The 27,832-nt window shown below is 49.7% G+C and overlaps 1 protein-coding gene across 3 annotated transcripts; it reads left to right on the top strand.

Moving 5' to 3' along the window:
* The first annotated feature begins 302 nt into the window (after window positions 1-302).
* On the top strand, window positions 303-27,577 carry PDE1B (phosphodiesterase 1B). Of its 3 annotated transcripts, none has more exons than XM_028532142.2 (16): window positions 303-800; window positions 888-1,009; window positions 17,168-17,281; window positions 18,214-18,396; window positions 18,565-18,631; window positions 18,978-19,094; window positions 21,401-21,541; window positions 21,937-22,037; window positions 22,135-22,260; window positions 22,386-22,487; window positions 23,486-23,606; window positions 23,933-24,014; window positions 24,364-24,472; window positions 24,975-25,105; window positions 25,606-25,725; window positions 26,239-27,577. In XM_028532142.2, the coding sequence occupies exons 2-15, from the start codon at window positions 900-902 to the stop codon at window positions 25,707-25,709; spliced, it is 1,608 nt and encodes a 535-aa protein (XP_028387943.1). In that variant the 5' UTR covers window positions 303-800; window positions 888-899; the 3' UTR covers window positions 25,710-25,725; window positions 26,239-27,577. The 3 variants fall into 3 exon arrangements, with proteins under 3 accessions (XP_028387943.1, XP_035874778.1, XP_035874779.1); XM_036018885.1 differs by having other exon boundaries at window positions 644-800; window positions 891-1,009; XM_036018886.1 differs by lacking the exons at window positions 303-800; window positions 888-1,009 and adding an exon at window positions 12,393-12,622.
* The last annotated feature ends 255 nt before the right edge of the window (window positions 27,578-27,832 follow it).

The following is a 27,832-nucleotide window of genomic DNA, read 5'->3' as shown; positions in this document are numbered from 1 at the left end:
CCTCCACAAGGGAAGTTAGAGACACCAGGGGGAAGGCCACAGCGATGGGCACACATCAGGAAGACCAAGCTAATGGAACTGGAACAGAGAAAAGGCATGGGATACCATGGAAACTCCGAGTAGACCCTGAACTTTTCCCTTCCAAGGCAGGAGTGCAAGTGCGAGGTTCTGGTCTGAGGCTGGGTTCTGATGGTGGGTGGCTTCACTGAGCCTGAGCGCCAAGGCCCCCAGGCAGAGAGAGGCGAACTGCTCATGCTACCCCTCTGTCTCACACGGGATGCTAGGCACAAGCGGAATATATGAAACCACTCGCACGTACAAAGAAACTTAAAACGCACACCAAAAGAACCCACGCAACACCCACACCGAAGTCCTGCCTCCTCCTGCGCTGCACTTTGTAAACACGCACTCACATCCGCCGCGCGGGGCACCACGCACAGCCGCTCATCCCGGGAGCCTGGGTGCTTGTGCTGGCATTTGGGTGCTTTGGTCTGGGTGCGCCCCGGGCTTCCAATCGTTCCTCATTCCTCCGGGAGGGGGAGGAGTGGCTGCGAGTGAGAGACGAGCCGGCAGGCGGAGGAGGAGGGAGGGGGAGCAGAGGGAGGGGGAACCGGCCGAGGAGGAGGAGGAGGAGAGACAGGAGGCGGCTCTGGCAGCGCGCGGCAGCGGCGGTGGAGAGCTCGGACTGGGAGCCCAAAGCTCGGCTGGGCAGCGGGAGAGGAGGAGCCACAGGAACTGCAGCTCTGCCAGCTCCGGCTGAGCCTAGAGACGTCGGCCTGGCTGGTCCGCGCCAGCCGCAGGTGGGAAGGGGCTGCAATGTGGGTGAGGGTCTTTCCTCTGGGAGCTAAGTCTGAGCCTTGGTGCTGTCTCCTCCCTCTGTTCCACAGTAGAGGCTGAGCATGGAGCTGTCCCCGCGCAGCCCTCCCGAGATGCTGGAGTCGGATTGCCCGTCACCTCTGGAGCTGAAGTCAGCCCCCAGCAAGAAAATGTGGATTAAGCTTCGGTCCCTGTGAGTCCCCGGGGCCCGGAGTGGGGGGAAGGGATCTTAGGGAGCCTGGAAAGGGGGGAGGGGGGGTGAAGGCTGGAGTCGGGCTGGTGGATTCTCTCTGGCACACATGTTGGCAGGTGAGAGCAAATAAGCTGCTCTGACACGAGTGGCCAGGCCACATGTGCAAGGCATGTGCGGAACAAGCGGCTGGTTGGAGCGGGTTTAGGAGTTGCAAAGCTAACGATGTGCCTGTGGACCCCCCGGTGACACACGCAGCGTGGAGAAGCGGCACAGAATGTGCGGTGCAGTGTGGCAGGGCTGCAGACGGGCAGCGTTCAGGAGGTGCCAGGCTGACTCACACATATCCATGTGTGTGCCTGAGTGTCTGTGGGTCACAGAGATGTTAGTAGAATGATTGCACACAGCTGCAGATGTAGTGCTTGGGGATACTTGTGCCAACCTGTGGGTTATATATACCACTGCTGGGATTGGTGGTTTTTGCCTCTTGCATCCTACATGGGATGGGGGTGGGGAGAGTCCCATACCTGAGCCGCTCATCTCTCTTGGGGCCTGGAACCCCACTCTGCCTATTAATGATGGAGCACCCTCCTGGGATCTGGAGAAGTGGTGATACCTCCACCTGGGATCTGGCGGAAGAGGGTAGAACCCCTTCCTGGGAGCTGAGTGGTGAAGAATGATGACAGGGCAAGGTAACTGTCATAGCCTTTTTGTTGCTATAGGGTCTTCCAAAGATCTCCAAGCACATTTAGGCGTCTTTTCTTATTGTTGCAGGATGAGGGCATGTTGGGAGGAATAAATGAGGAAAGGAAGGACTCAGGCATCCCATACTCCAGTCCCAAGGGAGGAAAGGAACTTTTCTTCCTGCTCCTCAGAGAGGATCTGGTCAAATACAAGCCATGCACCATGTTTATCGCCCAGTCAGCTGCCAGTGGGTAATCTCTGCAGTCTGTTGATTCTTAAGCAGAGAACAAGGGAAGGTGCTCCTGTTCCTGAAATGACTCCCCATGGACACAGCAAAGATGCCGTAGATGTTTAATGAGGAAGTACAGGAAACATAGCCCCTACACCCAGTTCCTCCCTAGCAGCCTCAAGAGTGAGCACCAAAGCTTTCTGTTTCTGGGTTCTGGCGGGGGGGGGGGGGGGAGATATGAGGCAGGAGGTAGATAGATGCTTGTGGCTGTGTTGTTCTAAAAAATACTTGCGGCGATAAGATGATGCTTTTTTACTGGGTTGGTGGGTCTGATTTATGTGCTACCTGCTTAGAGAGGCCTGAGGGAGAACTGAGGCATAGTGGTAACAAGGCTTGGAATCCAAATGTACTTCGCAGTTCACCCGCTTTGCTGCCTCCAGCCAATGCAGTTTGTGGGATCTATGAAGCGCAACCTTAGAATGAGTTCTGGGATGAAGAAATGGAAAACCGGGTTAAATCAATTTTTTGTTGGGAGGAGCACTGGTTGATTCTTGATAGAAAACTGAAGCTCTGTTAATGGTGACTAAATTGGGAAGAGGGGCAGGTGAGGAAGTGATTGAAGGGCAGAGAAGGGGCCTCAGGAGAATACAAGGCATCCCGGGATAACTCCTCCATAGCTTTAGTGGTCTTCATATACTTCCCCTGCCTCTATTCCAGGTAACAGGTCCTGCAAAAGAGCAGGTTTTACCATCTCCCATACCTTCATTTAAAAAAATATATATTTTATTGTTTATACTATTACAGTTGTCTCAATTTTTCCTCATTTACCCCCTCCACCCTCCACACCATTGTCCATGTCCATGGGTCTTGCATACATGTTCTTTGGCTGCTCTAGTCTTTCCTGGGAGCAAAATGTTATTTCTTCCTTTGGTGCGAGAAATTCTAAATGGAGAGAGAAGAGGATCCCCAGAGGAGGCACTGAAACCTGGGAGCAGAGGCAGCTGCCCCTATAATATGTTAGTTGACATGTCCTTACAGGAAATGATAGTGAGCAAGGATCACTAATCATATTGAATAGATTATTCTGGTCTTGACTCACTTTAGCAATTCGTACCTTAAAAGTGCTACCTGCGTGCAGTAACTTAACCAGAAAAGTACCATCTCTTCATCACCAAGATAGATCCCAAATCTCACTTTCTCAAAGCAGAGAAAGACCTTTGTATCAGGGGAGATCTCAAGCTGATGGCTTACTGGATTTGGCTCTGTTTGAATATTGGGAGGCTTTGGCAATCAGATGAAGGGAAATAAAAGGAGTTAGGATTTTTGCTGGGCAGAAGAGAGAAACTCAGGATCAATTATTGTCTGAAGGAGGTGAACAGAAAAGGCATTCTCTCTTTTAAATGGAAATAGAGCATTCCTCCTCCAAACCCCAATCACCACCTGTTCCCAAATGGGCTTGAGTGGGAAGGGGTTGTTTAGGCTGGAAATGGGGGGAGGGTGAACGTAATTATCTTGGGACTGAGTACTGAACAGAAATGAAGGCAGATGGAATATATATATAAGTGGAATATATAAATATATATATTTATATGTGTATAAAAGCCTTGATTCCCCTATTTAACACCCCCCACACCCCATACTTTTCATTTCTAATCTAGGACATGTAGACTCTCTTCAGGGATGCCAGGCCTGGTGTTTTTGCCTCTGATTAAAAAACCATATAATATAATCGTACAGGGCAATTTCCTTTTGGGAAGGGCATTCAGGAATTCTGTTTCTTACACTAGCACTCTGCCAAAGATAAATTCAGGAGCATATGAGCTGGAGAGTCTCTAACTGTAGGATTTCACCTCCACCTAGCAGGAAAATTTTCCAAACTAAGCAGGCTCAAGCTGAGATAGGAGAGAGGCTGGGAAAGGCAGTCTGGAGATGGTGGGTCAACCAGGATGACTTTCATCACCTTTCACATTAGTTGAAGGATTTCACTTGCCCATCCCCACTTTGCTGAGACCAGAGAGCTTTCAGGAGTGTGGGGGAGGGTCATTAGGAGTAGAGGGAGTTTCCCATGTCTTTGGGAATCAAGAAAAACCATGAGCAGAGATTGGTTTGCTATCCTTAACTCATTTGCTTATTCAACAACTATTAATTGTCTCCTGTGGGCCACATGATATGCTGGATGCTGGGGATATAGTGCTGGACAAGATAAACACAGTCCCTGCTCCTAATGAGCTTTTAGTTTGGTTCAATTCCATCAAGTGGAGGAAGTGCCCTGGTCCTCATTTTACTACACACTCCCAAGTGGTAAAATTCTATCATCTACCACTCTGGTGTCTGCTTAATCTTTTCCTTTGGAGGTTACACACAAAAACATGTGTGTATGTGTATATATGCTTGTACTGTCCTGGCAAAGAGAGGGAAAAAAGTCTCTCTCTTTGCCAGGATAGTACAAGCATCACTAGCATCACTCTCTTTTCTTTGCTCATGTATCCTGGAATTTTACAGACAGAACTTTCTTCTTCCTTTGGGATAGTACAGACAAAAATCCCTTTCCCTTCTTCTTTCTTCACATGGTACACACTCAGGACTTTCAAGGTCTATGCTCAATGTCCTAAGCTGTGGTTCAAGGTCATTACAGCTGAGCTGGAGCAAGGATCAGTTGGGGATTGTTTTTGCCTATCTTTTTTTTGTCAGAGTCTAGTATGGTAACTAAAACATAATAGGCACTCAATAAATAAAAGAATGAACACATGAATTAATGATATATGTGTATATGTCATGGAGCCCTGTTTTGTCTCTGATTCTGTGGTGCGTGTGTTCCTGCATGCAGAGGCGGGAATAAGAAATGGGGGTGGAAGGAAGGGAGATGTTGTTGTTGTTTTTTGAGAAGGTGATGTTTACTAGGTGTGGGGTTTGAATACCTGGAACTGAGCCTGGGACTGAAGGAGTTACAGAGAGGATACATAAACGACATTATCTGGCTGTATGAATGAGATGTATCAGAATGATTGTGAATGCCTGACATGTATACATATGTGTTTGGGGAAAGGTTGATGTACATGCCAGGGACAGTGTGTGGAGTCAGAGCTCTATGACGATGTCTCTTTGTTTTTGTGTTTATAACTGGCAGACTGATAATAAGTATGTGGGGAAGGTATGCTGAATTCGTGTGTGCTGAATATCCGGAATTGTTCTGTCTATGAATGAGATGTATGAGTGTATGCAAGTGTGTGTGTAGGTAATGGGATAATATGTATGTGTAATCTCGTGTATGTGTTTGTGACACTCACATTTTTTAACAGTTTTGGGGAAATCAAATGGGTAGGAGGAGGAAGCTGAGGGACTGGACTGGGTGTCTCACTGATTTATCCCACCATTTGTCTTTATTTTGTGTATTCCCATGAGTGATCTTCTGTGGCTATTACCAGTTTTGGAAACCGTGCTGCTGTCCTTTCTCTGCATATGGCTGTGAAGCTGCTGTGACGATTGGAGAGCTCCTTGGACCTCGGGAGAAAAAGGAGCATCATTTCTCCCAGGCCTTGGCGGGGATAATGTTTAGTGCCTTTATTCCCTGATTGGCCCTTCCTTCTTTATTTCTCATCATAGCAAAAAGACTCTCTCCTCCTTGGGTTTATATGCCCCTCTCCTATCAGATGGCTTCCATCTCTCTATTTCCCCCATCAGCTTTGTCTTGAATGAGGCATCCTGGATGGTAGAGGGTGGAAAATTTCTGCAGTAAGCTGAGAGGAGGTTCAATAATAGGGAAAATCAAATTGAGACCAAAGAAAGAACTCCACGACCTTCTGGTCAGAAAAGGTGGCTGGAGAGAAGCGGGGAGGCAGAGTGGTGGTCATAGAAGATCATTTTGAATATTGAGAGACTTGAGTCAGAATTCATGTTTCCACGCTGCATGATCTTGAAGTCACACAGCCTCTCTGAATCTCAGTTCTTTATTTGCTATCATCCATATGAAAGTGGCTTTTAAATGATATCGTCTGAGTTCTTTGAACATGGGAGAGCGTGCTTTCCTAAGAAGCAGGGGAATAGGAATGAAAGGGTGACCATTGGCTTCAATAGGGAAAAAATAAAGATTCAAGAGGCAGGGATATGAATTACTTAGTAGGTTTGAGTCCTGGTGTCTGGGACATGATTCAGAAAAGTCTTGTTGATGAATGGTTGTCTGGAGCCAATGAGGCAGATTTCTGAGCTTAGAGGATAGAAGGCTGGGTGGGGTTGGAGAAAGACTGTCCTAGAAAGAGTATGGGCTACTGAGGTCAAAAGAAAGAGAGCATCTGACTTCTTATCATCTCTTTTCCCAGTGGAAAAACTAGAAGTGGATGGAGCAATTGCAGGTGTAAGACATGGTGGGTGTGGGTAGCCCAGGGACCGTGATTGGTGAGTTCTCTGAGCACTGGAGGAGTTGCCCTCTGGCATTTACCCTCGGTCGCTAGGCCTGGGTATGATATGACTGGGTATGCCACATTGTATTTTAGAGAATCTCTAAGGTCCCTTACAACCCAGCATCACCCTGCCTGCACAGGAGCCCCAGGATGCTGGTTGGAAAAACTGAGAGGAGATCGGACATTTGAGATTGCATTTATCACCTTAGCCAGAAGTGGGGTGAAGTAGGTTGGGGATGCTATGGGACTGGAAGGGCAGGTGAGAGAGTCAGTAGAAGAGAAGCCTGCCTGTCTCTAGATCCTTTCCACCTGCCCGCTGCCCAGGGAGTTCCTGAAGTCAATGAAGTGAGTGGTTTTCTTCCATATTTCCCTCTCTTTTGGGCCACTCATCAGTCTCTGATGGAGGAGCCAAGAAGCCTTTCCTTTCTTGAGTCTTTAAAGGAATCATCAAGGATTTGTTTCTACCTTCTCTCCCTCTGTTTTCATTCTTTTTGATTCTTCCTGCATCCTTTCCTCTGTCTATTCTCTGCTTTGTTCACATCTTAATCTGGTCCCTCTTTCTCTGCTAGGCTCCGTTTTGCTCCCTCTCTGGTCTCAACTTTCTATCTTCCTATTCCCCGAGACTTAGCCTCTCTCACTCTCAGCTTTTGTGCTCCTGCTCCTCCCTCACCTTGGCTAGGACTCAGAAAACCCCTGGGGCTCCCCCCTCACCAGGTGGTGTTGTGGTGATGGTGCAGGGTAAGTTTGCTGCAGGTGCCCGTTGGGGCCACCTGAGGAGTCCAGCCTCAACCCCTGTAGTCTGCAAGTCCTTTCTTTTGCCTTCTCAGTGACCTCATCCTCCCAGCGCCTCTGGGGAAGAAGCCAAATAATTGCCTTTGGATCTCAGGGGGCTGATTTTTCTCAGGTACCAAAGTTGAGCTATTTTCCAACTCTCTTCAGGACAGCAGCAGAGAAAGAGGGACAAAACCAGGGCAGCAGGTGGGGTGCAGGTGAGACAGCTGGGAGACTGGAAGTTGTTAGATAATGAGATTGTTCCCTGAGGGAGGAAAATTTAATAGTCCGAGAGAAGTGGGAGAGAATCCTGGGAATACTGAGTAGGGCAAAGATCGGAACTGAGGGGGAAGAAAGGCTACTGAGGAAGGAAAAGGAGAAAACCCAGATTTATCCATTTGATACAGGAAGGTGCCTAATGCCAGTGCTCTTGCCCCTCTGTCTCTAACAGCAACACGCACCCCCCTGCCCCATGTCCAGTCCTGCAGCTGCTCCTCTCCCCTCAGCTCCTGCTGCATCTATGGAGCTTTATTCCTGTCTGGGAAGAAGACACCAGGTTAGCCTTCTACTTTGGCATCACAGCCTGGGAGAAATCTACTGAGGGAGAGATAATGAGGTTTTGGTGGAGAAGCAAGCTTGGTGGGCAAAGGGCCAGGGCATATGCAGGGGGAGGCCTTGGGATATAGGTTGGGAGAAGAGCTAGAAAGGGGGGGGGGGCTTCAGGTGGTGCTGTTGGGTAACAGTCAGTCTCCCAGGTCAGTTGGTTCTGCAGCTGCAATGAAATGTTAGATTTGCAAATAATTATGGTGGCTGCAGTGGGATGATTAGGCTGCCTGCTGGTGTTGGCACCATTTAGGTTGGGAAGGGAGCTTGGCTTCCAGGGGGCTTAGTGATTCCCTGGCAGGCAGCACCTGGGGGCTAGGGAAGCTTCTCCTTTCATTCCTATTCCTTGGCTTCCTTGCTCCCCTTTTTAATCAACTCTTGTGTGTCTAACTTGGCACCATCTCCCTAGTTCTTTCCTCTATGCCCATCCTGTTTGGAAACTTACTGGGGTCTGGACAGAGTGAACACATATGCCAACATGTTGTCAAGCTTCTTAAACCCAGATTGTTTCTCTATCAAGCAGCCGCTTTAGAAATTCCAATCTGAAAGAAATAAGTCAAATCATACCGACTCACTTCCCCAAACTTCTTTGTCCTGCCTGTTTTCTTCCTTTCTGTTTTTCTTTGAAATGCCAAGAAAACTTGCCATTGTTTTGACTGCAGCAAGATGGATTAAATATAGATCTGCAAGAGAACTTCCTGGAAGTTCATGGAGGTAAGAATGTGACTTTTCTATGATAAAGAAGAAAGCCACTGTCCTTTAAGAATCAGGTTATGAGTTGGGGGAAGTATTGATGAACTTGAACCCAGGATGAATCAAGACCCAGGCATCCTACTTTCCTAGTGTCTCCAACCTAGACACTGTTACAGAGGAGGAAACTGATGCCCAGAGATAGTTGGTAAGGTGAGGGGCAGGGCTAGGATCAGACCCAAATGCTACTGATGCACAGTTTAGTGCTGTTCCTACCACACCTACAGTCAGTCCCTTGCCAAGTTTCCAACTCATTTTTCCATCCCAGGCTGCCTTAAACATCTGTTAGGCCCTTGGAAGCTGGGCACCTGCTGGCAACGTCTGTTGGGATGTGGTCTGGAGGGCTGGTGGGGTGGTTCTGTAGCAGTTCTTAATGAGCAGAATTAAATAGTTCAGGAAGGGAAATAGTTCAGTTGTCCATACCTATAGAGAGGTATGGACAACTGAACCAGAGAAAGAGTTCGTTTGGACTGAGTCCTGGGAGCCTCCTCTCTGACTTGCTTTCCTCTTATTTTCTTGCCCACCCCACCAGTTCCTCCTACTCTCAAGGGCTGAAACCTGAGGGAGAAGAGAATCATTTGTGTGCTGGTCTGGAAGCTGGGATATTGGATCCTTATTGGTCTGGACCAAGGCTCAAGCTGCTCAGATTGCCCCCTTCCTCATCTGACCTGAGCTATGCTGAGCTGTTGCTAGGAATACCTGTTAGAAAGGGCTGTTGGTCAGGAGGCAGAGGGTTCCTGACCTTCAGACACAGGCAGAGGGTAAGCTGATTCTTTTCCCTCTTCTTCAGTGTTTCTCAGACTCTCTTCTATAGCACCTCTCAAATTTCCCTTCCTTCCCTCCATGACCCTTAGTAACTCCTGCTTCTCTCCCTCATCTCCCTCCACTCACCTGGTTTCTGTCCTTCCCCCACTAATCCCCAGTCTTCTGTAGGCTCTACCCTATTCTCCTCCCACCCTCCCTTTACCCAGCTCCTCAGGCCAGTGCCTAGAGACTGCTGCCATGTCAACCTGATGCCTGCCACCTCCCAGGATGGCACCCCAGCTCTGCCACTAGGGGGCTATTTTTATTTCTGGAGCCACCCCCGCCAATGTGCCCAGCCAGCTGCAAGAATTGGGCTGCTTATACAGCAATGGGAAGCCAGGGGAGTGAGGGGAGAACCAGTGCTTGGATAAGGTAGAGATCTGGTTGCTCTTGGCTTCTGGAGCCCATGCTCTGCATATTCCCCATCTTCTGCTTCCACTGTCTCCTGGCCCCTGTGGAGTAAGGAGGCAGGGTGAAGTCCCAGACATCTGGAGTAGTGGTAGCAGGGCTTTTTCACATCAGGGGTTCTTAGTAAAGGAGTGGGTCTAGGAGACTTTGTTCATGGAGGACTTTTAATAAACATTTGCTAAACTAACTAAATAAAGGATTGAACTAAATAACCTTTTGTATTCATGCATCACTTTATAGTTCCCAATGTGCTCTTGTATGAGCTCATTTGATCCTTGTGAGAATTCTGTGAAGCATGTATTATTTACCCATTTTACAGAGCAGGAAGCTGGAGCTCAAAGTGTCTTGCTCAAGGTCACACATAGTGATAAAGTCTAGGCAAGAGGCTCTTGGTTTTAATTCATGTCCTCTTTCTATTGGATTCAGATAATTTCCTTGGTTCTTTCAATTTCTGAGATTTTGGAGCCTTTAAGTCAGTTAACCCCTCCCATATAACTGCCACCCCCACCCAACCCCCATCTCTCTCCATCTCTCCAAACCCTCACCGACACCCCTCTTGTCTGACCAGAAGCAGTGTCTCCTATCCTTTGTTCATCCCACCCCAAATCCTATTCTCCAGTGCAAGTGGGGAAAGCTGGGGACGGGCCAGGAGGGAGGCTTTATCACTGGGCTCCTTCCTATTTTACAACTAAATTTAAGGACTAAACAAAAATCCATCTTTGTTGGAGTCATCACATCTATGCCCTTCCTAATACCTTGGGGACAGTCTCCTTAGCTTGGACAGAGGTAGAGTGTAGTGTGTATATGTGTGGGTGAGTGGATATGTATGAAAATTTGTGGGTTTTTTTTTTTTGCCAGAAAGAGATGGTAGTTTACTGATATCCTTACCAGGAACAATCAATAATAATAATAATAATAATAATAATAATAGCAGTACTAATAGGCTGGGATGAGTAATGCAGCATGTATGTATGTGGGGGTGAGATGGTAAACAGTCATTTGTCCAACCAGCTTTGGTTCTATTGGGCAAGAGAGTAGAGGGATGGATATCCTCTCCAAAGCTTTGCTAGACTAAAAAATCTCTACTTTTTAGTAGGAGGGTTGAGGTTAGTGCCCACACTGGAGTGAGGGCCTGGAGTCAGGGGAGGGAGGGGAGCTGGCTTGGCTTGGTGTTTGTTACTGCACCAGGTGGTGTGCAGAGGCCCCCATTCCCACCTCCATCCCTATCCCTCTAAGCAAGCATGTCCACAGAACAGGCCAAATGACTTGTCTCTCATTTCCTAGGTGGCATTTCTGGGTCTCTGACTCTGGGTCTAGTCTTTTCCTTCCAAAAACACTAACCAGCGTGTGTGCGTGCGCGCGTCTGTGTGTGTGTGTGTGTGTGTGTGTGTGTGTGTGTTGAGGGGCACAGAGAGAATGAGATGGACACAGAGGGTGTGGGTTTCATTTTTTCCAAACTCTGAAGCAGCCCCACCTCGTAGCTACCAGGAGTTCACTTAGAAAACAACTTGTAGATATTTAACCTCTGTTTCTCTCCTTGAGGTTGAAGCCTACTTTCACTTGTCCCGGTACTCAGTGGGGCTGAGAAACAGCAGGTTCCCAAACTTCATTTGTTTATAATCCTTCAAGGCTTTGGCACAGTGAGAAGGTATTTTAATTTCTCCCTGCTTTTGGGAGGTGTGGGGGGAAGACTTCCTGTCATAAAATCCTAGCTCTTGGCCTGTTCTCTTTCCTTTTTTCCTGTAATACTCACCCCAACTAGTTCCCTCCCTTATTTCCACGTTACCCTAGCCCTAGATCCTAGATTAAGGAAGGAAATTGTAGTAGCGCAGAACTCTCTTCCCTGACTGTGCTGGGATTTACCTCCAGCTCTCACCCTTAGCCCCGCCCAGCCCCTCAGTTGACCAATCACAGCCCCAATATACTTGTCCTGTGACGTCATCTCTTAGCCAATCCAGAGGCGGGCTGGGGCTGTGTGTGCACGTCCCCTTCGCCCGGCAGGGGCCAGGTTCTCTTCCCCAACCTGAGCAAGAGCAAAGTCTGGAGGCGGAAGAGCAGTCCGGTTCTCAGGGCTCTCATTGGCCATCTAGTCACTTCTCTTCTTCCTCTCCAGTTAATTCAGAATTATCCCCAAATCTCTGTTTTACAGATGAGAAAACTGGGACTGGAAGTGTTAATGTAACTTGCCCAACCCCTTAGTTTCTGTGAGCAAGTCGCCCTGATTTTCCTTCACTACGTGGGTAAGGTGGGGGGATGGAAGCTTCCCTCCTGGTTGAAAGGGTCACTGGGTAAGGATCCACTGATCCCTAGCTTCAGCAAGCCCCTCCCCTGCAATTTCTAATTCTCTTCCAGTCTTACTTCATTTTTTTTTTCTTTTCTTTTTTTTCCCAGGTGGGTTAAAGCTCAATTTGAAGAACGGTCAGAGAAAAAGACCCTGGGAGGGAGTGGAATCTTGACCCCTCTGGTGGGCTTTTGCAGGGTCTCTTCCCCTCCCACTACAGACTTTCTCATTAGGACAGATTCAAGATGGTTCCCTGTCCCTGCACCCTTAAGATTCCTACTAACCCCTTCTCAAAGAGGAGCCCCACCTCCTCAGAACAGGGAGGGAGCCTGTGCTATTTCTGTCCTTTCTGGGATTCTTCTGAGAAGAGATTCTTGTTTTCAGTCTGATTCAGATGAGAAACTTTTCCCTTGGCCTCTCACCCAGTTGCTGTGGGCTAGGTCTCTTCCTCATCACTCCCTTCTTCCAGCCAGGCTCCTCCTGCTCTCCTCCCCAAAGTTCTCTCTGGTGGGTCACTCAATTCTGCTGAGATCCAGAGGAGTAAGTCAGGGACCCAAGAAGGATTCATTCCTGTCTGGCGCCCTGAGGCCCTGGGGGTGGCATATTGATGCTTGGAAGTAGGAAACGTGGATTCCCATGGCAAACCCTGTTCCTGTGCAGAGGAGCCACCTCCAGGGCCCCATCGTCCGGTAGGCACCCGGGATAAGGAAGGGAGAGGGAAAGAGGATGACAGGTTACTGTGTGTCCACCAGTTGTGAATTGGTGGAGGGGAGGGATCATGACCTGATATTCCCCACATCTTGTGGTCAAGTGTGTGTGTACTTCTCCACCTTAACCTTCTGTCTTGCCTTCACTTTATTCTCTTTCTTATCCATCTCCCTTTTCTTTTTATTACTTCTTCTTGACGACAATAGATGATGTAGCAGAGTTTCCCCCCTTTCTCTCCTTCCTGACCCCCAGGATCCTTAAGACCTCACATTTCTCTGAAATCTCATCTGGTCTTAAGAATCTAAAAGGGAAATAGGATTCTTCTCACAACTCTCAGCCGCTTGGCTTAAGGCTTCCCTGTGCTGAGCCCCCTACTTACAGTGATCTTTTTGGAAATATGGGTTCTGGAAGTAATGGCAGGGGTATTTGGAAATGGCTAGATAATCAGCCATATGGTAATAATAATAAAAAAACAACCCCCTAAAACAAAAAACTGGTGGGGACTGAGGAAGCTGAGCTCTTTCTGGGGTGTTGGGATTATTATTGCCTTGGAACCTTCTCTTCTAGCTGGCTGCCCAGAGCTGGAAGTCACAGGGGCTTTCCAAGGTCAAGATCTGAGAGGCTTTGCCCATGGGGCCTGGACTGAAGTTAATGGAGAAAGAAGTGATGGTGGTGAAACAGGGCTAGGGGTGGATGTGAAAGGAGTTGAGGGGGAAGCTTCTAGTTTTCCTTATCCTGTTTTCCAGGTTAAGGGACCATTCCCTCCCTGATTTTCTGAAGATCTAGTCAGAGGGGTTGGATTAAAACTGATGTGGGAATAGGGAGTAGGATTTCCTGCAGAAGAATGTTGAGGTGAGAACTCTGGGTGCGGTCAGGGGAGATCTTAATTCTGAAGATTTTAGAATCAGAGGGGCTCCTGCTAGACCAGAAAGTGCCGTGTGGGGATATATCACTTCAGGAAGGTGAAGTTCTTGGACTTCCCATTTGTCAATCTCAATAAAGAATAAATATATTCTTTAATCTTTTTTTCGCTCTCTCCTTGTGGATTGTGTTGGGTTCAGATATCAACAGGAGCTATTGAAGAGCTTCTGGACAAGATCTAGATAGAGGTGGAGGCAGGAGGAACTTGGAGGGAGTGTTGTGTTGAAAGCCAGCCCACAGTCTCATTCTTCTCTCTGGGCTCTCCATTAGAGAAAAACCCTGGCTCAGAGTTCTCAGTTGTGAACTTTGGCAGATAGCTCCTCACCTAATTAACCTGCTTTCTTTCTCATTTATTTATTTAATGAACATTTACTGAGCACGTATTGTGTGCTCTGCACATAGCAACCAGGATAAACCAGTCATTGTCAGTGCCATCAAGACACTCACAGTCTACGATGCATCGATGGACACCGACACTTCATGATGGGTGGATGACTGAGATTGAAGAAGCTGTGATGAATTGCAACCTGCCTCTCTCCAAGCTAATTACATGACTGAGCTTCCTCTGCCCAACACCTTCGGTGTTTGGGGCACAGTTAAAGCTCCAGTAGTGAGTTGTAGGCTTGCTGACCTGGCTGACATTGACAGGTTGTGTGACCTTGAACAAGTCACTCCACTTCCCTCATCAGGTGATTGTGAAGCTCCAATGAGGTTTGCAATTTTAAAGAAGAGATCAGGACCATTTTCATTTCCCAGTTTCCTCTGTTAGGGGACTTCCTAATTACCAGTCTCCATCCAGGCTAGACTCACTCTTCTGGACTTGGGGTAGAGACAGCAGGTGCTGCTGGATTTGAAGGGAGTGAGCTATGAGCTGAGCAGGGCCAGCATGATGCTGGTCAGTTAATTCCGATTCAGATCACACTTATACAGACCCATTGTATGTGCCAGGCCCTTTGCATACATTATTTCACTGAATCCTCTTATTAACAGCCCTTCACAGGTGGTTTTTTATCATCCTCTCTATTTTACAGATGAAGGAATTGAGGTTCTAGAAGGGACTCAGATATTAATGTGCGTGAGAATCATCTGGAATGTTTGTTAAATGCAGATCTCTGGACCATTACCTTAGATATTCTAGTGTGTAAGTGTGTAGTGAGACCTAGAATCTAAAATTTTCACAAGTACCCCAGGTGATGCTGATGACAGTAGTCTATAGGCCACATTTTGATAGATACTGATTAAGAATTAGTGACTTGTCCTGACTAGTGTGTCTCAGTGGGTTGGGCATTGTCCCCTCAAACCAAAAGGTTGCTGGTTTAATTCCCCCTTAGGGCACTTGCCTGGGTCGCAGACCTGGATCCCCGGTGGGAGGCATGCGAGAGGCAACCAATAGATGTTTCTCTCCCTCTCTCCCTTCCTTCCCCTCTCTCTAAAAAAAAAAAAAAATAAATAAATGAAACCTTAAAAAAGAGAGAATTAGTGACTTGCTCAAGGGCTCAGAGCCAGGAAGTGATAGGTTTGAATCCAAAATTGCTGCCTCCCAGACCTGGAGCCTTGGTTTGTGCTTTGGAAATAGGGATAGCAATTCCTTCCCGCCTCCCTTCCTCCTCCCAGGCCCATTGTGAGAATAAAATGAGATAATGTAGGAGAAAGCACTTTAAAAATGTGGAGCTGGCAGCATTGTTAGTGATTATGCGAATACATGCAAATGAGCACCCGTGGGCTCGACTGTTCACTTAGAGAGCTGGGATGTGCGTTTCAAGAGGTTGGTCGAGGAAAAAACTTTGATACAGGGAATTGACCCCTAGAAGCAGAGTTTTTGGTTGTAAAAAGGGCTGATCAAAGGGGAAGATTAGGGCGAGTACAGGAATCCGGGAGCAGGTGGGACAAAACGCCTTTCTTCCTAGGTTATATGTCTCTAGATTTGACGGCCCCTGGCTGCAGGGACTGACCTGGAGAGGGAAGCCTGGCTTGAGCCTGGGCCCCAAAGGCAGAGTGCACCTCTTTGTTCTGCGAGGACTAGTGTGGCACTGTGGGAGATGCTGGCTCAGGCCCTCCTTTCTAGCTCATTGGCTAGAAAGCCTTTTCTGCTGCCTAGCCTCTATTCTCCCTATCCACCTATGGGAGCCCCAGCCGGCTCTGAGCTTTAACGTTCCCAATGTCTGCACATAGAGCGGGTGCAGCAGGAAGGCTGGAAGTGGGGTTTGAAGACAGCCCATTGAGGAGGCTGCAGTGCCGCCCTCCTATTCCCTCCTTTCCCTTCTGCCCCACGTGCATTCAGACATGTGTTCGGCCAGGACTGCTGGTCCTTGAGATGAGAGTTGGCCTGTGATGCTTCCTGGAGGTGGCTATTTTGGGTACCCCTATTCCAAAGCTGCGGAGACCCTGGGATTCTAGAGCTGCTTCTGTTCAGGAATGCCCCCCCCCCCGCCCCCCATCCCTGGGAACTGATGCTAATTTCAGCCTCTGGTCCCTGACTCATTCTTTTCTCCTCCCTGACTCAGAATGTGACCTTGGGTTTCTGCAGCCCCTCAGTGGGGAATTGTGATGGCCACCTTCTGATCTCCATCTAGGTGTGGTGGGGGCATGGCTGGGGGAAAGATTGAGAGGGAAATGTTAATTGCTTTCTTTAAAATCACCATCTAAAGTCAGAATGCTTTGTTTGCTTTGTGACTGCCTGGGCTGGACTACGACTTCTAAGAAGCCTTCCAGTTAATCACCATACGACTTCTAAGAAGCCTTCCAGTTAATCACCAATCTCCAGAATTCATGAGTGCGAAGTATGGGGGATTTAACACACATTCAATAAGTGAGACCCCTGCCCCGCTTCCACCCCCCTGCCCCCCCCCCCACCTTTGGCTCTGGGGGAAAGCTGCTGCAGGGCTGAGGTAGGGGATGGGTACAGTCACCCTTTGCCAGAGGTTCTCTCTGGTACTGGGCAGGCAGGGGTTAATCCTGCTTTGTCCTGGTTGATGGATTCTGGAATCATAATCCATTAGCTCTGCCTGGATGGAGTGAGGCCAGGCGAAAGCATTCAGATTGCTCTTTGTTCTGTGTCTTTGCCATCTCTGCCAGGGACAGAGGGGCTGTGGTCCTGCACCTCCCTCCCCACCATGACCGAGACATAATGAAAGAATCTTGGGTACTGATTTTGATTGCTGTTGATGCCAGAGTCCTCTCTCATCGGGGAAATAAGCAGTTTCCGCTCTTGGTTATTCAGACTATGAAACAGACCATCCCCAAAACATCACCCCAGGGGCTTGCACCTGCCTAATTCTGCTGAGCCCCAGGCAGTCTAAACAAGAATGTTCAGGAAACACTGACTAAAGGGGAGAGTTAAGAGGTCATAGGTGGATGGGGACAGTGGAGTTAGGAAAAGCCTGGGATTAAACTTGCCCAGGGGGTAGATAAATTTAATATAAGCAGTGACAGTAGCCTGAGGTGAAAAACATTGGCTGCTATTAGTCTTGCTGTTAGAATGATTAATGATTTATGGAAGACTGAAGCTATTTCTTTAAAACACACTCTGTGAGAAGGTATCCTGTCCTTATGACAAGGTAGCAGTGCCTAAATAGGATGTCTCTGTCTCCCCCACCCCTTCCCAGGCTACGCTGTATGGTGAAGCAGTTGGAGAATGGGGAGGTCAACATTGAGGAGCTTAAGAAAAACCTGGAGTACACAGCTTCCCTGCTGGAGGCCGTCTACATAGATGAGACTCGGTGAGAGTGGTGACAGCGGTGATGCGGGCAGCAGAGAGAGCCCTACCCACAGAGGAGAAAGATACCAGATAGACACATAACCCAGGGACTGGGAGTCACACAGAAAGCCAGAGATTGAGACGTGTGACAGGCCAAAACAGGAAGGAGGAGTGGGGTGGGCAGAGAGGAAGAGATGTAGGTAGGAATATTAGCAGAGACAAGGAAGTAGAGGGACACGCACAGTTTTACAGACAAAGGCAAACACAGGCGTCAAGAAAGAGAGAGAAGACTGTTACCTTAAAGCTCACCTAGTCCCCACCTTCCTCCCAGTGTGGGGTCCCTGCAGACCTGCCCTGCCCTGCCCTGCCCTGCATGGGAGCTACTGTTGCTATGTGGCTATCAGGGCTTGAAAGGTGGCAACTGAGAATTGAGACATGTAGGTATTTATATATTTTTGCTGGGTTTCCAAGCCTTAGAAAAAAGAATGTACAATATGTCATTGATCTATTTTATATTGATTCCACATTGAAATAATATTTTGGGTGTATTAGGTTAAAGAAAATTTATCATTGAAACGAATTTCACTCATTTCTTTTTATCTTTTTAATGTGGCTGCTGGAAAATTTAAAGTTACTTATATGCAGCTTGCATTTTACTTCTGCTGGACACTGCTGCTTGTGTCTAGCCTCCCTGACAGGTGGTGTTCCAGTGTCTGCCTGAACACTTCCAGTGTGGGGTGCTCACTACTTCATGTAGTGACCTATTTTATGATGGGATATGAGACAGAGAAATGGGAATGAAAAGACATGGAGAGAGAAAGGCTTGGGAGGGACTGAGAAGGGAGAGGGCTGGCTTGAGAGTTCCTGAGGTGTGGGGGGTGGCTGGGCCCAGGGGCTGGAGGTTGTGGAAGCACTTGCTCTCTTTGCTCTGTGCCGTCCCTTCTGGGGCTTTAGGCAAATCTTGGACACAGAGGACGAGCTTCAGGAGCTTCGGTCAGACGCTGTGCCTTCAGAGGTGCGGGACTGGCTGGCCTCCACCTTCACCCAGCAGGCCCGAGCCAAAGGCCGCCGAGCAGAGGAGAAGCCCAAGTTCCGCAGCATCGTGCATGCTGTGCAGGCTGGGATCTTTGTGGAACGGTGAGGCTCTCCCACGCTCGGCCTCCCTCTGCGTCTATTCCCATCCCTCTTCCCCAGCCATCCTGGTCTTCCAGGCCCCACCAGTGGCACTGGCTCTGCAAGTCCACCTGGTCAGATCCTACTCTGCAGACCTTCCTACCTGGGCTTCTTTTTACGGTTTTCCCTTAGGATGTTCCGGAGAACGTACACCTCTGTGGGTCCCACCTATTCCACTGCGGTCCTCAACTGCCTCAAGGTGATTCCTGGGTTTATGGGGAAAAATGAAAAGGGTGGGGGGTGAAAATAGCCATTGAGACTTTTGGACCCTGTTTATGGAGTGATTTTTGCCTTCCCTTTTAACTACTGTTCTCATGTTCCTCCAAACAACTTTTGCCCACTCCAGAGGCAAACTCCTGCCTTTTCATCTGTCTGGTACTGAGCAATATCCAGGAAAAAAAGAAGGCCACTTCAGCACCTCTTTGTTTACCTACTTCCCAAGACTCTTTAATCATTGGGAAGTCCTCCTTGAAGCCTAACTGTAACCCTTGCTGCTGCTGGGATGCTCCCCTTGGGCTGCTGCCCAGACTGTTGTTTCTTTACAGAACCTGGACCTCTGGTGCTTTGATGTCTTTTCCTTGAACCGGGCAGCAGATGACCACGCTCTGAGGACGATTGTTTTTGAGTTGCTGACTCGGCATAACCTCATCAGCCGTTTTAAGGTTGGGCACCATCCTATTCCTGCCTTTGCACATGATTCTCCACTCCCAACACTCCTGTTCTAAAAGATTTCCAACAAGTGGCTTCCACAGGCTCCCTCACTTAGTCTCACCATCGGGGTAGTCTCCTCATGCCCACCCCAGCCTAGCCTTCCTTTCACTTGTGGCAGTCCCAGCCTCTGATCTTATTTTGCTTCCTAGGCAAAGATTCTAGGCCTGCAACCATCTAGCCTAGGATTCTGTTCTCTCCCTCTTTGCATTTTCCCCTAACTTGACCTCTCCAGGCTGGCTCGATATTCACCTCCCTGTTTCAGCTGTCCTGTCTCCTGCCTGTGGACACTGGAGGCCTAGGGTCCAGATGCTGTCAGCCCTTTGGGACTAGAGTCTCTCTGTGTGTTTGGGATGGGGGAGAAGGGAATAAAATTGGCCATCACTCTTCTTTGCCACCCCACCCTCCTCTGCCACCCGCCAGCGCTAGTGTCTGTCCAAGGAAATTTATGGAGAGGATCAGCTCTTGGCAGGGCTGGGTAGGACTGTACCAGGGGAGGAAGGGTATGTGAACTCCATTTGCTCTTCAGCTTGGCTGGCCAGGAAGAATATAGGATTAAAGTCTTCTCCAGATCCTGTGCCAGGAGGGAATGTCCTTTGGGAATTCAGGCTGGAAAAAACCATTTCCTTGTGGAAAAACCACAATTGGAAGTAGAGGGTGAGGGGGGTTGAAGAGACACAGTGGGGACTTGGGCGGGGGTGGGTGGGCAGTAGATGTTAGAGCAGAGGAAACTGTGTGTCCTGAGGGGTCCATGGCAGCTGGGGGGGCATCAAAGGAGTCCAGCTGGAGGGGCCCCCCAGAGGGCTTTGGAAGATCATCCTGCCATCCTGTGCCTCCATTTCACTGTGACAGACCACTGATGCATGTAACCGTTTCCTCTGCCCCGACTCCTCCTTTTACAATAACTCCCAAGGGGGTTTCCACATCTTTCCCAACATGCTCAGTTGGGATTTTCTCTGGGCAGGAAACAACAGGGTCCTCTTTTTCCTAAGACTTTTCCCAGCTCATGTTTCTTCAAACTGGTTTTCAGACATACTCTAGGCACCGGCTTCTCTTAAACTCCACTTCTTACCAGAAGGACTGGTTTTGGGGGGACCCTAGGAGTAATTGCATCAGGTTAGGATTGATCCAGCCCCAGTCTGCCTTGCTTCAAGACAGAGAGAGGGCATGTATTGCTTTAGTGTTCACTCATGGTATTGCCCCCAGTTGGAACCATGCTTCTCAAACTCCACATTCCCTTCCTGGGCACCCAGTTCCTCTCCTACTCCTTTCCTGCTCTGCCCCTTCCCTTCCCTTCCCTTCCCTTCCCTTCCCTTCCCTTCCCTTCCCTTCCCTTCCCTTCCCTTCCCTTCCCTTCCCTTCCCTTCCCTTCCCTTCCCTTCCCTTCCCTTCCCCTCTCTCTAGGGATGCTATGGCAACACAAAAGCAAGGGCAGTTGTCATGGAAACAGTCCTCTAAAATTCCCTGAATTTGGGGCACAGCCCTCCAGGGGTGGGGGTGGGGGATGTCAGGGTCTGACTGATGGTGGCACATCTGTGTCTCATCACTGTCGCTCATCTCTACAGAAGCTTCCCTGGGTCCTGAACCTCACTCTCCTCCCAGCCTCAGGAGATCCAGGGACAGGTGCAGACACCAGCCCTGAAGCCTCCAGAAGCCTTGAGCCTTTGAAGGAGGAGTGGAGAGCATATGCAGGGCAGAGACAGAATTGAGCAGCTGGACAGAGCTCTGGCTCCTGGTGCTTGTGTGCATGTGTGTGCATGTGTGTATGTGTGTTGGGGTGGGGAGGAGGCTTCTTAGAGTAGGAAGGGTCCTCTCTACATCATCTTAGCCTTTCCAAGCTTCTGAGCCCTTCTCCATGATGTTGGATTGGGTTGGGGTGGGGTGGTTGGAAGGTAGGAGGAAAACTGTCTTTCTGTTTCTTAAAAATCTCTAGGGAAATAATAATAATTATAGCTGCTCTTTAGAGAGCACTTACTTAGTGCTGTGTACTTATCTCATTAAATTCAAGGTAGGAGGTGGTATCTTTATTCTGCAATTAAGTATCTGAGGCACAGGGAGGCACGTGACTTGCCCAAGGTCACACAGCCAGCAGGTGGTAGAGCCAGGATGTGAGCCTAGGTTCACCTGACTGCTGAGCCAGTGCTCTCTCCTTCTGCCATGCTGCCTTTTAAAGAAAGATGGCATTGCTGATCTCAGGCCTGGGCCTCCTGCCATTCCTGCAGAGCCTCCAAGTGTCTCTATTTCCTCCCTCCTACTGCAGATTCCCACGGTGTTTTTGATGACTTTCCTGGATGCTTTGGAGACAGGCTATGGGAAGTACAAGAACCCTTACCACAACCAGATCCACGCAGCTGATGTCACCCAGACAGTTCATTGCTTCTTGCTTCGCACAGGGATGGTGGTAGGTGCCCTGGAGATAACTCTTCTGTGATTCAGGGTTTATGACTGCATAAGTAGGACGTCTTAGACTATACTCCAATTTCCCTTCTTCTCTCTTTGGTTCCTCTCCTTTGGCATCCCACAGTCTTCAGAGTCAAATTGGACTTACTCTAGAGAATTCCTGGGTGGACCATCATTTCATGGGATGTGTGCCAGGATGCAGTGGAAAAGTTGCAGGTGGGGATGGAGGAGGGTCTTTGGCCATTCTGGGAGCTGAGAAACCTGGCAGCATTAGCCCAAGAGCTGGCCTGGAAGAACGGAAGGGTTGCCCTGAGTGGCCTAGCCTGTATGTGGAGGTCTTTGGGCAGTGACCCACAGGGCGTTGGCCCCCTCTCATCTGTTGTCTCTTTCTCCCAGCACTGCCTGTCAGAGATCGAGATCTTGGCCATCATCTTTGCGGCAGCCATCCACGACTATGAGCACACAGGCACTACCAACAGCTTCCACATCCAGACCAAGTAAGGGGAGGGGTGTGGCAGGGCAGGAGTGGATGTGGAGAGGTTGCCAGAATTTCCACTTACAGGGTGCTGAGCACAGTGACCTTTGGCTTTGCAGGTCAGAATGTGCCATCCTGTACAATGACCGCTCAGTGCTGGAGAATCACCACATCAGCGCTGTTTTCCGAATGATGCAGGACGACGAGATGAACATTTTCATCAACCTCACCAAGGATGAGTTTGTGTGAGCAGAAGCCAGGAGTGGGCACCCCTAAGAGACCCCCTCCCCGCAACCCTCTTGTTCTACCTCCTGGGCCTCCTGCCAGCAGTGCTATGGGGCTGATGACTTCTGTGCTTCTGTTTATTCAGAGAGCTACGGGCCCTGGTCATTGAGATGGTGTTGGCCACTGACATGTCCTGCCATTTCCAGCAAGTGAAATCCATGAAGACAGCTTTGCAGCAGCTGGAGAGGTGGCATCTGGTGGGGTGTGGCTGGGGCTAGGCCAGAGTGAGGGGTGTGTGGATTGGGGGGCATACACGTGGGTAGTTGGTGTGCCAAGTCTCTACCTGGATGTATAAGCCCTCCTGGCTCCAGATAGATGAGTGTACCCGTGTGTGTGTCATGTGTGCGCGCGGCCCTGGGTTTGTGTACAGCCCAGGCAGTGGGGCTCCCGGGGAGCACTGTGGGCCGGGAGTCTGCGGTGGGCATTGCCCTCTCAGCTTCAGGACAGGTTTACTCTGGAATGTTGGGAAAATCATTCAAGCCCTCTGGAATCATTCTCTTCCCTGTGAAATATGAAAATGGTGTGCCTCCTTCCTCAACATCTTGCCACCAGTTCATACTCTAAGAAGGCTTTGGAAGAGTCATGTGATGTTAAACACAAAAGCACAGAACAAATACCATATTTACATCTAATGTTGCTTAAAAGTGGGAGTATCTAAATGTGTGTAAGAGAGAATGGACCATGTGTGTGTCCTGAAGGTGTGTGTTAATGTGTCTGTGTGAGAGAGTGTGCAGCGTCAGAGCATATCATTGCTGGAAAATAATAATTACAATAATAATTATAATTATAGATAACATCTACTGAGCACTTATTATATGTCAGACACTCTTCTAAGTACTTCAGTGTTGTATGTCATTTAGTTTTCAGAACAATTCTACATGGCAGATTCTGCTATTGTTTCCACTTAGGATTGAGGAAAACGAAATATGGCAAATTTAAGTAACTTGCTCTGTGTCACACAGCTAGTGTGTGATAGGTATGGTGGGGACTGGGCCCAGACCTCTGATTCTAAGAGCCTGTGCTGCTTGCTGTGGATATGTGTGCGCATGTGTGTGCAGCCCCAGAGGGTGTTGGAAGTTACCTGAGAGGGATCTGAGAGAGGGCGTGTGGTGGGAAATTAGAAATGGTCCAGGTTTCCTTTCCTTAAAGACCAGTCTCCCTTCTCTTGCTGTCTGCCTTGCCCAGGATTGACAAGTCCAAGGCCCTGTCTCTGCTGCTCCATGCTGCAGATATCAGCCACCCCACCAAACAGTGGTCAGTTCACAGCCGCTGGACCAAGGCTCTCATGGAGGAATTCTTCCGCCAGGTAGCACGGCATCTTTGCCCAGCCCTTGCCCTCGGGGCCTTCTCTCCCCTTAGTTTTCCAAGTTTTCCATACTTCTACTCCAGATCTTCATTCGGCTCCCTGTAGCTTCTCACTGGATCCCCAAACCCATGGGCTAAAATGTTATCATCCTAAATGCTGAACACTAGTGGACGACAGGGGCATCCTATTTGCATATCACTCATTTCCAGGTGACAGGCACAGAAATTCCTTTTCTCTCACAACAACCCCCTACCATCCCCAGCTTTGCCCTGGATCTGGTATTCTGAGGTATCCTCTCCAGCTTTCCCACATGTCTTCTCCCCCAGGGTGACAAGGAGGCAGAGCTGGGTCTGCCCTTTTCTCCACTGTGTGACCGCACTTCCACTCTTGTGGCACAGTCCCAGATTGGTGAGTAGCCTTTCCCGCAGCAAGGCAAGGATTGGGAAGGGAGGAGAATACTGTCTGGGCCCAGGCCAGGGCTTCCCCAAGTCTCCAGCCCTCAGAGCTATTCTTCCTGTATTGGTTAGGCTGCTGTGCTAGAGCATGGGGCCCGGGGTGGAAGTCCAGGGGGCGCAATGGTGGGGAGAAGTTCTCTGGGGTCACTAAGACATCACTGCAAAGGATGCCTCCATTGGGAACTATTCAGACACAGGTTACTCTGTTTTATACACAGACAAGGGTCAGTGCCATGCCAGCCATATCCACCACCCAGGACTCCAGGTAAGACATCTTCACAGTGTTACCCTCTTCACTGCAGGTTTTATCGACTTCATTGTGGAGCCCACGTTCTCTGTGCTGACTGATGTGGCTGAGAAGAGTGTCCAGCCCCTGGTGGATGAGGACTCCAAGTCTAAAAATCAGCCCAGGTAAGGATGACTGGCATAGCCAGGTCTCCTGGTTCTGGGGGAGGAAAGTTGGACCCACAGAGAGGGCCGACTGGCAAGGAGGAGGTACAGCCATGGTGGGGGTGGTGGAGAGGCGGGCCACTCCAAACACAGGAGCCCCTCTGCAGCGTATCACACGCGGGGTGGAAGGAAGGGACCATGGGACCAGAAGTGTGTGACTTGCACCTGTGTTTCTCTCCACTATATTTTTGTCTCTTCCATTAGCTCTGCCTTTATTGCCTTCCCGCTAATCTTGTTTTTATTTTCCTTCTAGTAAGAGGGAAGGTGTGGAGAGGGAGGGGTGAAGAGGGATAAAGACTTGGAGAGTACCTAGTAGAGGGAAAAGAGGAGGAAGAGGCTCCCTAAGCCCCCTCCTGGTCTTCTATCCCCTCCACCCTGAGGGCTGTGAAAGTGGTTCTGGAGTGGGCTGGGTCTCACCTCTGGAGTTGTGTGTGTGTGTGTGTTGGGGGGTTGCTGCTTCTAGCTTCCAGTGGCGCCAGCCTTCTCTGGACGTGGAAGTAGGAGACCCCAACCCCGATGTGATCAGCTTCCGCTCCACCTGGACCAAATACATTCAGGAGAACAAGCAGAAATGGAAGGAGCAGGCAGCGAGTGGTGGGTAACGTTGTGGGGTATGAAGCCTTGGGAGGAGGGTGTCTGATGGAGTAGTAGCAGGTCCATTTTCCTTAAGCTCCTGGAGCAGCCCTTGGACTCCTAGATTTGGGAATGGAGCTGATCAGACTAAAGTTAGATCACAGGAAAGGCTGACTAGCTGATTGGCCTAGACTGTTCTAGAATGAGGACTGGAGAAAGAACAGGGACAGCCATGTTTCACAACTCAGGTGTCCCTCTGTACATTGTGGTCTGTAAAGGGTGCTCCTGTAGATTTGGGTCAATTGGTGGCTCTGGCTGGGAAATCTCTTCCTTCGTGTGGGAGTTGAGGATTGCGAATTTTAGCAAGGCTAGAGAGGCTCTCCCCAAGTGGGTAGGGGTTGAATATAGCTCAGCTTGAAGGTAGGAGGATGCATGAGAATCCCTTTTTTCCACATATTCCTTGGGTTGTGTGGAAAACTACCTCTTGGTCTGGTCCCAACTTCCTTCATACCCCTCTGCAGGCATCGCCAACCAGATGTCCATTGACGAGCTGTCTCCCTGTGAGGAGGAGGCTCCGCCCTCCCCTGCTGAAGATGAACACAACCAGAATGGGAATCTGGACTAGCCTGGGGCTGGCCCAGGTGAGCCCGTCATGATGTTGGGGGGAAGTAGGGAGAGCTGGGTGCCCAACATGGCATTTTGAAGAGTCTCTGGAGTTCAGTGGATGTGAGGTTCTCCTGACCTCCTTCCAGGCAACAAAGTAGAGGAGTGAGCACATAGAACTGAATCGGGGCATGAGTGGGAAGCAGGGAAATACTTCCTTCCAGTCCTTCTGTGCCAACCCTGCAGTTGGAAAGCAGGTAGCTCGTTAGAGCAGGGTGGGTCCTGAGCAAGGGTACAGCCACGCTGTGTAGCATCTTTGTGAGGGTTCGGGAAAAGGAAGTAGCCAGGATATGAGGCTCTGTGAGGTCAGTTGGCATGACTTCGATTGCAGCTCCTGCTTGTACCTTGGCTGGGCACCCTTCTGCAGGGCACTTTTTTTTGGCACAACTATATGTGGCATGAGTAGGGATTGGGTGGGACTTGGACAAGGTAAGTCAGCCTGGAGATAAAGGCAAGGATCAAAGCACTGAGACTCCTCTTTCTTTCCCCAGGTCCTCATTGAATCTAAAATGTTTGATGTCATCAGCACCATCCATCGGGACTGGCTCCCCCATCTGCTCCAAGGGAGCGTGGAGGTTGAAGAATAGACAACCCACCCAAAGGCCAAATGCCAGAGATTGTGGGGTTGGGGGAAGGGCCCCTCCCCACCCGATACCCATTGGGTCGCACTTTAATCTCCCGGCAGCAAGACTGGGGAACTTCAGGCTCCCAATGGTCACTGTGCCCATGTCCCTGCCTCTGGACCCCCCCTATGGCCAGATGGCTGTGTGGGAAAGGGGAGCTTCCCAGAGGCTTCCCAGGGCCTGGGGGGAGGGTCAGAGATGCCAGCCCCTGGGACCTCCCCCATCCTTTTTGCCTCCAAGTTTCTAAGCAATACATTTTGGGGGTTCCCTCAGCCCCCTACCCCAGATCTTAGCTGGAAGGTCTGGGTCCCCCTTTTCCTCCCCTGGGAGGGGCTGGAATAGGATAGAAAGCTGGGGGGTCTTAGAGCCCTATGTACGGGGAGGGAAGCAGGCTCCTTCAGGGCATGGTATCTTGCTAGGGACTGGGAATGAAGGGGACAGCCTCTTTACCCTAGACTTGTGCCGCTTCAGCCCTGTCCCCAGCTCAACCCCTTGCAGTCTTGCCTCTCTCAAATTCTGTAATGGCAGCTGGAGACAAGAACCAGGGGCTGAGAGGTCTTTCTTGGGGTGCTCAAGAGCTTGGGACTGGTCTAGGCCCCTGGGGCTTGCCGTCTGCCATGGCTGATGCCTGAACCCTTTGCCTCCTTCCTCTACCCTGGGGCTGGGAGGCTCCCATCCGACCAATGTCTGTAAAGTGCTTTGAGCCTGCCCAACAAAGCACCTTCAGGATGCACCTTATGAGCATAGACAGGAGAGAGTGGCTGGGTCAGGGTCAAGGGTGCATGGTGGGGGAGGATCCCTCCCTTCTCCCACCCTCCATCACTGGCCCAGTTGCAGGCACCAAGAGGTCCCTCCTCTAGGACAAGTGGGGAGTGGCCGGTAGAAGGCAGATGGGGAGGGGCTCAGGGCTGCTGCTGTCATGTCATTTGAAGAGCCCAACCAGGCCCCCTGCCCCTTCCCTTCCTCAGGCTTCTCTCACCCCACCTTGTGACCAGGTGACTTCCCTTCTCCTTTCTTGTAAATACCAACCATGCATTTGTACAGTGGGTCCTGTTTGTGTGAAGTCCATATCCATGGTCTCTTAGACCTGCCACCTGTCCCTCCTACCCCATCCTGAGTGGGGCAGAGATGCATGTGACTTGCCCCTGTACTTGGTCTCCCGGAATCCTGCTATAGTCAGAGATCAATAAAGAAGGGAGACCACGTGTGGCTGTGTTTACTGTTCACTGGCTGGAAGTCCACTGCGTATCTTCACGTACCACTGTCTCTTAAGCCCGATAAAACCCTGGCGTGGTCAGTGTTCTCCCTGTTATATATATAGATGGATAAGCTTAGGCCCAGAGAGGTGAGGTCTTGCCGGAGGGCATACAATAGGGAGGGTAGATGTGGGACCTTAAACTTCTGAGGTCCTTTCTTTTCTCCATCAAAATGCTTAAGAGGGGGGAACTCTTCCTTCCTTCCT

Source organism: Phyllostomus discolor, chromosome 2, assembly GCF_004126475.2.
Source record: "Phyllostomus discolor isolate MPI-MPIP mPhyDis1 chromosome 2, mPhyDis1.pri.v3, whole genome shotgun sequence".
In the NCBI taxonomy this organism is placed as follows: domain Eukaryota; kingdom Metazoa; phylum Chordata; class Mammalia; order Chiroptera; family Phyllostomidae; genus Phyllostomus; species Phyllostomus discolor.
Note: the sequence above shows the minus strand (reverse complement) of the source record. Positions and strands in the feature narration are given on the sequence as shown.